The 12936-nt window shown below is 44.5% G+C and overlaps 2 protein-coding genes across 9 annotated transcripts in view; both read right to left on the bottom strand.

Moving 5' to 3' along the window:
* ATF2 (activating transcription factor 2) overlaps positions 1-4494 on the bottom strand; it is a 38572-nt gene extending 34078 nt beyond the window's left edge. For 2 of the 8 annotated variants that reach the window (XM_081883429.1, XM_081883433.1), the window contains exon 1: positions 4270-4428. The gene's annotated coding sequence lies outside the window, so the exon portion shown is untranslated. The other 6 variants (XM_081883432.1, XM_081883436.1, XM_081883434.1 and 3 more) reach the window with 5 other exon arrangements.
* Positions 4495-7176: 2682 nt separating this feature from the next.
* On the bottom strand, positions 7177-12686 carry ATP5MC3 (ATP synthase membrane subunit c locus 3). Its single transcript, XM_081899341.1, has 5 exons — positions 12564-12686; positions 12342-12449; positions 10734-10811; positions 9531-9727; positions 7177-7421 (listed from the first exon to the last, which is right to left on the bottom strand). The coding sequence occupies exons 2-5, from the start codon at positions 12381-12383 to the stop codon at positions 7307-7309; spliced, it is 432 nt and encodes a 143-aa protein (XP_081755467.1). The 5' UTR covers positions 12384-12449; positions 12564-12686; the 3' UTR covers positions 7177-7306.
* Positions 12687-12936: the final 250 nt, after the last annotated feature.

Raw genomic sequence — 12936 nt, 5'->3', positions numbered from 1 at the left:
TGGGTAACAAAAAGGTATTTCATTGCATGAAGGGCAAATAATGGCACCTCAAGTCCAGATGGTATTTTATGGTATTACTAAAGAAAAGAAAAAAAGTGGTGTTATGAGCCATTAAACCTCAAAAATACACTTTCCCCAACAGATTTCTACAATTTTGGCCACTAGTATACAAATTACTCAGATACTCTGAAAGGAGGGAAATTTCTGTATTTATAAATCACTGCTTCTTCAACAAACACACTATATATTTATATCCACTTCTGGTAAGATACTTTGAGAAATACATCTGTTATTAAATTTCGCTTTCAGTTTAAGTGCATTCCTAAAGATACTACTAAAGAAATATAATAATTAAGAGAAGCCATTCTGAACAGTTTCTTCCTACTACACAAAGAGTGCATACGAAAGTATTTTCATCTACCGATGACTAGAATATTGACAATAACTGGGGAATTGCAAACTCCAATAGGTCAGTGGTTTTCAAATTTTCTACCTTCAGGGACTTTTTCCTATATCAACTTGTCTAACTAGGGAACCTCTGGACATTTCTGAAAATCCTAGGGCTCTTGGGCCTTGCTGTCACCCCATCTGAAAGAACCGTACACCCTAAAACACAGACAACATTCTCTTGGGGTTAGGCACTGCAAGAGATGTATGAGTAGTGGCTGCCAAGCCACCTTTCAGCAAAACTTTTTTGCCTTTAGCATTCTTCGCATTCACAAACTGCTAATAAGCTCTTTAAGCCTCAGGTTCTCCCAGAACATAGTTTGAAAATCAATGAAGTGGATTATCACATAATTTTTAAGCAAAACTCTTTCAAGGCTCAGCAAATGTTATAAACTTTAGCTTTATATCTTAACATACAATTTTCCAAGTATCAATACTTTTGTTAATACCGGCTTCCCCACCTTGGTGTGCTAGATATTTTGGAGTATACAACTCTCATCACCCCCAGCCACCATAACCAACAGTCAAGGATTATAGAAACTGTAATCTAGAAACTTCTAGAGGGTATCAGGTTGGGGACGGTGCTCTTAGCTAAGACTAATTGTTTTCACAAGGAAGCCAGGTTGGTCTACTGCAGCAAAAACAAAGAGTACTGTGTCACCCAGAAGACTTAAACAAATATTATGGTATATGCTTTAATGGGATAGAGTCCACTTCTTCTGATGCATGAAGTACTGTCCTGATTATTTTATGCACACCCACATGTACATTTGAGGGTGTGACTGGATTGTAAACAGTAAGGAAAACGGGAAAGCAAAGGCAGAAATAATTATAATATTAACAGTGACCATTCACAAAGCAGTGTTGATGATAACACAAACACTGTTGTGGCATTGATAAGTTAATCAATAGGTGTAATAAAAACCTGCCACCCTAATTCATGCTACAAGTGAAAGAACTGAACCTCCTGATAAAATCTGGCAGACTGTCACTTTGTTCAGCAACAGTCATTCCCCCGTCCTCCTCCCAAATGACTGGGAGGATTTCAGAAGCCCTTGCTTCTACTTTTGATTAATTAAGGTTTGCCACGTCATCTGCACCAACAATGTGTGCAAGTTACTCTAGTGTCTTATGTGACCACAGTTATAACAACTTCAGGTGTTATTGTGCTACATGCATTTGATAAAGTACAGTGGTACCTCGGGTTACAGACGCTTCAGGTTAGACTCCGCTAACGCAGAAATAGTACCTCGGGTTAAGAACTTTGCTTCAGGATGAGAACAGAAACTGCGCGGTGGCAGTGCAGCAGCAGCAGGAGGCCCCATTAGCTAAAGTGGTACCTCAGGTTAAGAACAGTTTCAGGTTAAGAACCGACTTCCAGAACAAAATAAGTTCTTAACCCAGGGTACCGCTGTATTCAATTAGTTACAAAACTGCTTGCCATGATAAACTGCTTGTTTCTGGCAGGGTTTCTAAAACCTTTTAAGCCAAGACATCCCTCTAAACTTGCTCTTGCTACTTCCATGAGCATGCCCAGCACCAAGTATTTGTTCCCATATAAACACACAAGGAGAAATTTTCCTTAATTATGTGATATGCAAACCTGCTGCTGCGCAAAAGTACCTGCTTCCTGAAACATGTTGTCCCCATCAGCCCAATCATCTCATGCAAGGCTGTCTTGCCTCTTCCCTGGAGACATCAGTGAATATAATTCCAGAATTCTGCTAGGATGTATTAATCTGCTTGGCTCAGGATCCTCTGCTTCTCTGAAACTTTAAACACATCCACACTCTTCTGTGTCAACAATCCCAGTTTGAGAATCTACTGATTCTCTTGATTTACAGAATTATCTATATCTACAGAATGCATCTTGGCCACCCAATCAGAATGATCAGCATGCTCTATAACGTAACAATCACCTTACACTTTAGAGAACACTCAATAATTGTGTATGTGTTCTGTGTGTTCGTTCCATAGTTAGTTTATGCTGCTACTAAAAAAAGCAGCTTTGAAATTATAGAAAACTCCCATCCCATAATCATCTACCACAAGCCAATAGGAACAAGGAAGTGGGTTATCTTAATGGAAAAACTGAACACAGAATTCTACAATTCAATAAAGATATTCCTATACTCCAGAATCATATACCCAAGAAAATTCCTCAGAGATTTAACAGGAGATGCAGAATTAGTTATTTTATATAAAGGGAAATGGGGAAAAGAATGTACACAAATACACCTGACCTAAAACACATCATAGTGGTAATGAAGCAACCTACAGAACAAGTTTGTTTGAGACACCAAGGTTTTAAAACTTTAAACAACTGAGATATGCTGTATTATGCTAACTTCACACAATAAAAACCAGATGCTTTGCATATTCTAAGTCAGAAGGCAAGGCATGTCATTTTCTTACTGCTCTACAGGAAGCAAATGTTCTTTGGCTGAAGGATGGGATGAAAATTCCTTAAATAAACAAATACAGAAGAGGCTTCTCCAATTTCCTTGCCTTTTTATCAGTAGACTATGTAAAACCACAACGTAACTTACCACTACTACTTTATCAAACGCTACCTATCAGGGAACTAAAATGTGGAATGAGACACAGCCTGATAACTATGATTTGTGGTACAACAGTCTGATAACTAAGATTTGTGGTACAACAAGCCGTCACCTTAGTAGCAGCCTACCAGCAGCCCCTGAATGATCTCTCTGTAACACAACACAACACACTCCAGCAGCTTCAGGGAAAGCAGCATTTGGGCCTGAACACACCATGTGTTGCTCCTTCATTTTGCTTTGGAGAGCACAAAACCTAAGAAGGTAAGCAGGTACATGCACATGCCTGAGTATTTTTTTACCACCACCCCCAACTAAGTGTAACTGTTTGCACTCATTTACCTGCAGCAAACGGATGGGGACAGCTGTGTATGCTTCAGACCCTCCAAGTATCCCTATTTTCCAGGGACAGTCCTGGATTTACAAAAGCTGTCCTGGTTTCTGCTGTAATCCTGGAACGTCCCACTTTTCCTTAGGACGTCCCTACATTCATCAGAGAAATGTTGGAGGGCATTGCGTGCTTTCACCCACCAACTTTCCACAGGAGCATGGTCCTTAGGAAGAATTTCGCAGGTGTGCTCAGCATCCACTCTTCCTCAACTGGGAGGAAGAGGGGCGGAGAGGGGGAAGGAAAAAAGAGAAAAACAGAGGGGGGGGCAGAGAGAGACCAGGCCTCAGGGCACCCTCCATCAGCGAGAACTATCCTATATGTATGTGTGTGTACATTTCTCTCTGCAGTACAAGCGCTTCCCTGCACCCTCCCCCCAAAACCCCCTCCACTGTGACCTGTTCCAGCAACACACCGGGCGCTGTGTGAGTGTAAGGCTCTTTTATAACGCTCCTTCCAGGGAGGTGATGGAGTGGTCGGCACCAAGGGCAATGGGGAAAGGGGGGGGGACGAATGGTAGGAGCCAAATTCGGTCTGCCCACTCCCCTCGCCCCCGCCGTTCTGTGACAGTTAGTGGCGGCGAGCAACGGCTTCCCAGGGCTCGCGGCGTTCTATGGCCAATGGGCGCAAAAAAAATAATTCCCACCCACCCTGCTCTCTCTATGCAGAGCAGCGGCGGCGCCATGTTTCAGCCTGCCAGGCTCCCCCCACCTCCCCTCAAAACAGGGCCCGGCGACTTCCACCCCCAGCCCCGGCTCGGGTAAGGCCACACCCCGAGCTATTACACACAGAAAGAGGCAGCGGCTTCTCCACCTCCTCTGTTTACCACCATCCCCTCCCCGCCTCAAAAAAAGGCCACACACACACAAAACTCACCCCTCACGACCGCCGGGAAAGCCGCTCATTAAAGCCGCCCGTGTCCCCCACAGGCTTCCGTCACATCTCGCGGGAACTCACTGACACATCTCTTTCTTTCTCGCTCTCTTTCCGCCCGGACCCCCTCCCCTCGCATCCACCACCAACACGCCGCCGCCGCCGCCGCCGCCTTACCCCGTAGGAAAAGATGCAGCCAGTCACGTGATAAGGCGCTTTGGCGGGGAGGGGAGGGTGGGCTGTGGAAGGAAGGGGCAGAAAAGACACACGCGCGCGCGCGCACTGGCGCCCGAAGCGGGTTGACACGTGGTTGCTGGGCGCCGCGAGGGCGGGGCCGCTGACCGAAGCTCCTTCCGGAAACAGCCGAGCGCGCTCGGCAGCCTCTCGCGCGACATCCCCCTCCCCCCAACATGCCGCGCGCGCCTTCTCCGTGCGGCCGCGCGAGAAGCTCTCAGGGAGAGTTACTCGCCCATTGAATTGTGTATGAAGAGGCTTTTGGTTTCTACAAGTGTACACGTGACGTGGGATTCTTGGTCTTAGGCATCTCCAAACTCGGCCAAACCTCCAGCTGTTTTAGGACTACAACTCCCATCATCCCTAGATAACAGGACCAGTGGTCAGGGATGATGGGAATTGTAGTCCCAAACAGCTGGAGGCCCGGCCGAGTTTGGTCTTAGTACTTGCAAGAGGGAAAGGACATGTTCCGCTCTCCCCCATAGAAATCTGCTTTAGAACTGTAGAGGATCATCTAGTCAGGCTTTCCCAAACTTGTGTCTCCAGCTGGTTTTGGACTACAACTCCCATCATCCCTAGCTAGCAGGACCAGCACACAGGGATGATGGGAGTTGTAGTCCCCAAGCAGCTGGAGACAGAAGAGAGTTTGGATTTGATATCCCGCTTTATCACTACCCAAAGGAGTCTCAAAGCGGCCAACATTCTCCTTTCCCTTCCTCCCCCACAACAAACACTCTGTGAGGTGAGTGAGGCTGAGAGACTTCAGAGAAGTGTGACTAGCCCAAGGTCACCCAGCAGCTGCATGTGGAGCAAACGCGAACCCCGTTCCCCAGATTATGAGTCTATTGCTCATAACCGCTACACCACACTGGACAGGTTTGGGAAACCCTGGTATTCCAACTCCCTACAATGCAGAGATCAGTGTGGGGCTCAAACCCACCACGCTGAGATTAACAGCCCCCTGCTCACCCCGCTAAGTGGTGCGAGTGGAACTAGTGGCCAGCCTAGCCTAGTTCTGCCTGAGAAGCAGCTACTCTCCCAAGGTTGCACGGGGTTGGACTAGCTGACGTTTGGGGGATCCCTTCCAGCTCTACAATTCTATGGTTCCAAAATGTCTTTCATGACACAGGGAGAGGCTTTGGCTGGAAACAAACATACACAAGAGGCAGCAGGCACTGTGTAGCAGGTGAAAGTTTAAAACAAAAGCAGTAAAAGCAACAGAAACCACCAGAATGACTGAAATCACCTTTCAAAAAATAATTTCATTATCAGCATTTAAGTGCTATTACTTCCATTCCCTGATGTTTGAGTGATCTTTACTAAAGCCTGTAGTTCAGCATTATTCCTGTATTTCAAGTAGGGTTAGGCTGTGAAGGTGCTGGGCTTTCTAAACACTACAGTCAGTGTTTGAACCAGCTCACATTTAGCCTAACCCCCCATCCCAACTTAACCCCCCATCCCAACTACTGCATACTATAATTTGATATGCTGCTTGCATCCTTAATTATGAATTTCCTATTGAATGCAGCTGCATAATTAAAAGGTGCTGGCAAGTACATCCTTATACCTGTACACCTGGAAAACATTAAGTGTTTTCAGCACTGTTTCTTTGCCTTCTGCAGCAGGGTCTCTAGAGTATGGGGACTGCCCAAGGAAAGATAGTACCTCTCAATGATTTATCTAAATAAATTCCAGCTTTTCCTTGTTATTTCTAGCCCAGACAGCAGCAAAGCAACAAAAGCCAAGCTATTCCAAGAAATTGAGCACCCTTAATTTTCCATATATATAAAAAAATTGTCCAGTAGCACCTTAGAAACCAACTAAGTTTGTTCTTGGTGTAAGCTTTTGTGTGCATGCACACTTCTTCAGATACGAAGCTTATACCAAGAACAAACTTAGTTGGTCTCTAAGGTGCTACTGGACAATTTTGTTATATATTTCGACGGCATCAGACCAACACGGCTACCTACCCGAATCTTAATTTTCCAGATGGTCCTATTTAGCCTGGATTTGCATTTGACAGTGGTCATGCAGACCAAAGAAAAGCAACTTAAATTCCCTCATTGAACTACTGATCCTTATGATTTCAGCAACATTCACTACATTGGTGAGAATTTTAATAATGTTCAATGATAGCTTTAAGTCCTAGTCAGTACTGAGGTTTCTATTTAGAGACAAGTTAGTGGTTACCGATCTTTCTCATTCCTGAGCAAAACATTCATAAAATGTTACAGTATTTTACTTATTATCTTCACTTCCTTGGGCTGAACCTCTCGTTCATGTAGATGATTTTATTGTAAGGTCCATGAATACTCTGGAATATATATAAAAGGACAAGGTCCAAGATCTGCTATATGAATTAAGGGTAAGTTATCTACATTTGCTAAAGCACTGCAGGTAGCTTGCTTTTATGGAGCTCCATATATATATATATATATATATATATTAGCAAGTTCCATAACAAAATACAACATATAATTGTGGAAGCCAGGTTCGCTGCATGATAAAGCTGAAGTCAGGTGTTTAATATGATCTGTCAAGATTTACAATGCTGTTGCACTGAGTTTGTCTCAATTTTCCTGATCTGGATTTCCCCTTCTAAGGTATAAATTTAGACCTTGCAGTGCTTGGGAAAACTTATGACGAAGTCAAAACACAAACATGACACAGGCAGAGTTTAAACTCGTTACCATCTTTAATTAAGCTGCTTTGGAAGTAGCATACATTCCATGATAAACATTTTTCGAACCCAGGTTCACAGAATCACATTGTAGTTCATTAATGCCAATGTTACACACAGATCTCTTCACATGGCAAACAAGATCAAGAAAGCAACCATCAGACAGAAGAGACCCATGGCTTCAGACAGGGCAAATCCCAGAATAGCATATGAGAATAGCTGCTGCTTCAGTGAAGGATTTCTGAAATAAAAGATAAAAGTCATGTTTGCATTTATTCTGAAGCAAGTCTTTTCAACAAATGCATCACTATTATAACCTATGCCGAGGAAAAAAAAGTTACCAGCTTATGGAGCAAATTGCTTACACAAAGGGTTTAATAAAAAAGTTTGTGTGCAAGGCTTATTACACAGCAACTAAACAATAATTTACACAAGTTTCAGCATGACTTCTCGGCCAAGTACCTGCAGCTCAAATGACTGAAAAGGCTGAGAACCATGTGGTTGTTGCTGAAAGCAATGCTATTTGGCAGCTGTAAGCATGTGAAGTGCATAGTATTAACATTTCCTCTGGAAGAAGTGGGGAAACCTTCTACCTACAACTCCCATCAGCCATAGCCAGGGACTATGGGAACAGTAGTTCACCAACATATGGAGGGCTAAAAGTCCCCTCTACCTGCTCCGAACAAAGACAAGCACCAGCAATTATGTAATTTCACTGCTTACTAAAACTCAATTTATTTCCACACGACTTTGTCATTAATACCAGCTGCTTGTATTTATTAATTTTATGGCTTTGTATTATTTTGTATTGCAATTTTAAAATGTGTTTTGTACTATTCTGTCTGATAATTTGAAATGAAAGGCTGTGTGTATTTTAAAATATATAAAAAAAACCACCCTAAAGCTACTCAGAAAGTGGGAGGTTGTGGCTACACAAGACTTACCACAAGAGTTAGTAATTTCAGCTGCCTCTTCCCATGAAAAGTTATACCCACCAAACTTGTTAGTGACATTGTGTGGCTCCCAACAGTCTCTACCTAAATTTGAATCTGTTATCTTGGCCAAAGCCAAAGGCATAGTATGCTGTTATTATGCAATCCAGAAGAGTATTTAAGAAGTTTAGAACTGGAAAATTAAAGAATTCCCCTAATGCATGCAATCCCCCATCAGCACTAGTAACTGTAATTCATTTTATAGAGAGAGATTTTAAAGACCTCCCACTTTCAGTTGAATAGTTTCAATTGTAAACATTTAGTTAAGGACCAAGATGAGGCAAAAGTGTTGTTTTTTTAAAAAAGAAAAGCTTCAAATGGCTTTAACAGTTTCATCTCTCCCAGTTCCTTGGTCTCAATACAGGAAGTGTCTCGTCCCATATCAAGCTGCCCAGGTATTGAGATAACCGGCTGATGTCCTCCCCCAACCACCACCTCTATCAAAGGTAAGTTGTAAGATATGGATAGGCAAACTAAGGCCCGGGGGCCGGAGCTGGCCCAATCGCCTTCTAAATCCGGCTCGTGGATGGTCCGGGAATCAGTGTGTTTTTACATGAGTAGAATGTGTCTTTTTATTTAAAATGCATCTCTGGGTTATTTGTGGGGCATAGGAATTCGTTCTTTCCTCCCCTCCAAAATATAGTCCAGCCCCCCACAAGGTCTGAGGGACAGTGGACTGGCCCCCTGCTGAAAAAAAAATGCTGATTATAAGAGAAGGCTTTCCTTCCATGAACAATACCTGAATTGTAGACTGCTCCTTTCAGAAGGCTTGCCTGGCAACAACAACATCTTTGCACATGGCAAAGATCCTTCTGTTCAGCTAAACATTTTCAACGTCCTGATCATCTTATGCTCCGACTTAATTATAAAAAGCATAGCTGCTGTTTCTATGCTTGCTTAATGACTGTAGAGGTTTTTAAAAGTCTTCTAAGCGACTTCAAAAGTTTTCTAACTTCAGCTCTACGGCAGTTAATAAATGCATTAAGTAAACAGAACGAGTTATGCTTTGTTACTTTATACAAGCCCCAAGGTCTTCAAATTTCTGACAGGTCTAATTTGCTACTCCTTCTTACGCTTGGGGCAAGTGCTCAGCCCTTCTGACAAACTTCCTTCCATCCACACCCATTCTGTCCCCAGTATTAAGGAGCTTTCCTCCTTAATCCCAGGGAGAAGACAAATGAAGAGCTGGCAGAAGCCCTGCACAGTTATTTCCAGCCTTCTCTGGGAGCCACAGCCAGGCTAACTGTGCCATGGGGGTGAACAGAACAAGCTACAGTATCCTGAACCTGGAAAAAACAATGCTGTAACTTGAACCTCTTTCAGTATAATGCTGAAAGTTAGAAATAAAGGACCATTACCTGGCATAGCCAATGATTAAACTCCCGAAAACTGTTCCAATACCAGCACCGGAACCAGCCACTCCTACTGTGGCAGCACCAGCACCAATAAATTTGGCAGCCGTGTCAATGTCCCTGCTGATAGCACTAGTTTGAAACTCCCTTAGTGCTAGCTGACTGCCAGTGTTCTGAGCACCAGTAAGGAAAGTTGTGTTGCCCTGAAAGAAATAAGAAGAACTGGATTACATTTGGCACAAGTATTTGCTATAGACTTGTACTAAGAAAGGCACAAGCTTCTACAGCAGGGAAGGAAAGGGGAGCTTTAAGACACATTTCTTTGGACAGGTGAGTGAGAAGATTTAGAAAGTGTTAGGTTCTTCCTAGGTTTTTTTTTTTAAAGAACCATGGGGGAAAGTGCCCAAAGCAATTATGATTCTGATGTCCCCAACAACTTCTGCCCATCTAGAACCACTGACAGCATGATGCAATCCCACAGCCCTGGAAGCATTAATCCTACAGGACTGAAATTCTGCAAGAGAGGTTTAAGCAATCTACTGTGCTTTTTGCACTAAATGGCTTCCAAGGCATATGGGGGTGGGGCAAAACCTAAGCTACTCTGACTCTGAGCAGTACCTAGATTGGAGACCACTTAGAAACAAACCAAAATATAAGCAGCTTCAAGATCCTTGGTATCATAATAATAATATTTATACCCCGCCCGTCTGGCTGGGTTTCCCCAGCCACTCTGGGCGGCTTCCAACAAAATATTAAAATACAATAGTCTGTCAAACATTAAAAACTTCCCTAAACAGGGCTGCCTTCAGATGTCTTCTAAAAGTCTGATAGTTGTTTTTCTCTTTGACATCTGGTGGGAGGGTGTTCCACAGGGCGGGTGCCACTACCGAGAAGGCCCTCTGCCTGGTCCCTGTAACTTGGCTTCTCGCAGTTAGGGAACTGCCAGAAGGCCCTCAGCGCTGGACCTTAGGGTCCGGGCAGAACGATGGGGGTGGAGATGCTCCTTCAGAAGCAGAGTACAAATAAACACTTTACTACGCATACTCAGCTGCAGGTCTGTGTTGTTCCAAGTTCAGACACTAAACACAAGGCAGCATGTGTTTGTCAAAAACTAAAATCTGACACTTTGTGGCAAGCTTTTACTATTACAAGGCAACAACACATGGGCTCACCAGATCATTTAGGAAGCTACAGAATTGTTTAAGGTACCTCTGCAGTCCTGGCTTCTGGCCTAGACAACACCGTTGCAGAAACTGGTCTGTACAGAATTCTTGATCCAGTGCGCATCTGAAAAAGGGGAAGGGTGAAGAAGAAGTGTGTTAAAGTAATGGACACTCTCACAAAACTGCAACCATAGCCTTCAAAGCAATAACTACACAACATCCCAGCAGCTTTTAGATTCCTGGGATTTAGTTCTCTTTACAATCACAGTTCAGTAAATCCATCCATTGAGGAAAATTCTTATTCCGTGAAGCTCATCAATGGCTCATCAGGACTTGCAAAGGCACAATTTTGATCTCCAGTCATGCTTACTATAATGACTACAGCTAAGTCAATGCCCCTAAGAAAAAACTGCTCTTGAAGTCTGACCTTCACTTTTGGCACACGTTGGTTGGATAACGCATCTCATCAGAACCTTGTATTCCCATACGGTATTAAAGTGTTTTTGCTGTTGAGATAAGGATCTAGTTGGAACTCTAAGCAAGGATCTCCTCTATTTCTCTCCTTCCCATGCTATCAAGTGTTAACGCCATAACCAACAGTGAGATTTCAGAGACAGCTCATCTTTGGTGACTAACTAACTTTTAGGACAGATTTCAGAGGCAGGTTAAGAGTGGGGAAAGTGTTTCCAGATGAGATTTTATTATTTCAACAATCCTTCTATCTGCCCTTGTCTGCAACATCTCAAGCAAACAAGCCCACGGCACATAATTCCTGTTTGCCTTCATTCTACAGGTACCACTAAGAAAGCTCAGAGCTCCTGTAGCACACTGCCGTTTGTAACGTTGGCACACATTGCCTAAAAGTGCTGCAACTCTGCTGTGCTCAATGACCTTCAGGTCACTCCCGACCCTACAGGTCTGCAAAAGCAATTCTAATATTTAAATCCTAAGAACCATTAAAAGACAGGCCTGGCGAATTCAGCCTAACTCGTTTTGTGGGGCAACCAAGCAATCTAACACCCCAAGACCAGTCAGCGCCCTCACATAAGCACCCCCAGACCAGGAAACCAGTTCCCAGCGAACCCAGCAACACCCTTCCTCCGCACTATAAGTCAATTGACAGATCGACCTGTCAATTCACCCTAGCGGCCTAGCCCTCCAAGCACAGATTAAGAGGAAAGGCCTTATGAATGAATGGCTGGGAGGCTGCTGCGGCCTGTTCTTGCCCTTGGATCACCTACTCGCTTTTAAGGTCACCCAGTTTTTCCACACTCTTTCTGCAGCAGTGGGCCAATTGGGGGGGGGCGGCATTTTGCAAGGAGGGCCGCATCGTCCTTAAACTTATGCATGAAACGCTGATAGACGTAGAAAGCAAGCCCAGCCTGCAGCATGGAGGACAGAGGAGAGAGGCATGAGACAAGTCTCCTTGCAAAAAGCACCGTTAAGCCATGCCCTCCAAATGAATGACTCTTTGCAAAAAGGCATGCCCTCCAAATGAATGACTTAACGGGGGTCGCCTCTGTCCCAGAGTCCAGATCCCCCCCCCAAAAAAACCATCAACGCACCCCAATCTTTTGCAAAGAAAAAAAAAATCAAGGGCAAGAGGGGGAAGCGACCCACTCTGACCAATGCGCAGGCCCCGCTGCCAACTCACCAAGGCGGGGGACCCGGCGGCGAGCTTGACACAGGCGAACATGGCTGCGGGCGGGCGGGCCGGTGGAGCAACGGGCTGGGGGGTCCCGGGTCTGGGCCGTCTGGCTCGCTGCAGGGGAGGAGAAAGGAGAGTTTTAGGAGTGCAGCCGGCAGCGCTCCGGGAGCGGGAGGAAGGCTGAGCTCCCCGATGGAGGCGGATACAAGGAGGGGATCCGGGGCCTACCTCGAACCCGGCAGCGGCAAGCAGAGGCTCGTCCGGCTGAGCTGGTGCAGCGGTAGAGGTCGAAGGGACTGCGAGCTCTCCGCGCAGGCGCCGATGGGGCGGAGCGCCCGGATGAGGAGGGGCGGGCGGGGGGAGAGGAAGTTTAATAGGAATTAAAAAGGAGGCGAGCGACGCGTTCCTAAGGTCGCTTCCGTCGCGACTTTAATCCATAATATTGTGGTAGGAATGAAAGGAGGAAAGACTGCTAGCTGTATCGACAAGAAAAAACGCGCTTTTTAAATGATGATGATGATGATAATAATAATGCTGTAATAATAATGCTGTAACAATAATAATAATCTGTAATAATAATAATTATTTTAATAATAATAAT

The sequence above is a fragment of the Podarcis melisellensis genome, assembly GCF_964234715.1.
Source record: "Podarcis melisellensis genome assembly, chromosome: 1".
Lineage (NCBI taxonomy): Eukaryota > Metazoa > Chordata > Lepidosauria > Squamata > Lacertidae > Podarcis > Podarcis melisellensis.
This window is presented reverse-complemented; position numbering and strand designations above follow the sequence as displayed.

Coding starts and splice junctions, on each gene's coding strand:
- ATP5MC3 (XM_081899341.1), bottom strand. CDS start 12,383: ATGTTCGCCTGTGTCAAGCTCGCCGCCGGGTCCCCCGCCTTG. Junction 10,812..12,341: donor CCGCCGGGTCCCCCGCCTTG/GTGAGTTGGCAG, acceptor CCCCTTTTTCAG/ATGCGCACTGGATCAAGAAT. Junction 7,422..9,530: donor TTAATCATTGGCTATGCCAG/GTAATGGTCCTT, acceptor CTTTTATTTCAG/AAATCCTTCACTGAAGCAGC.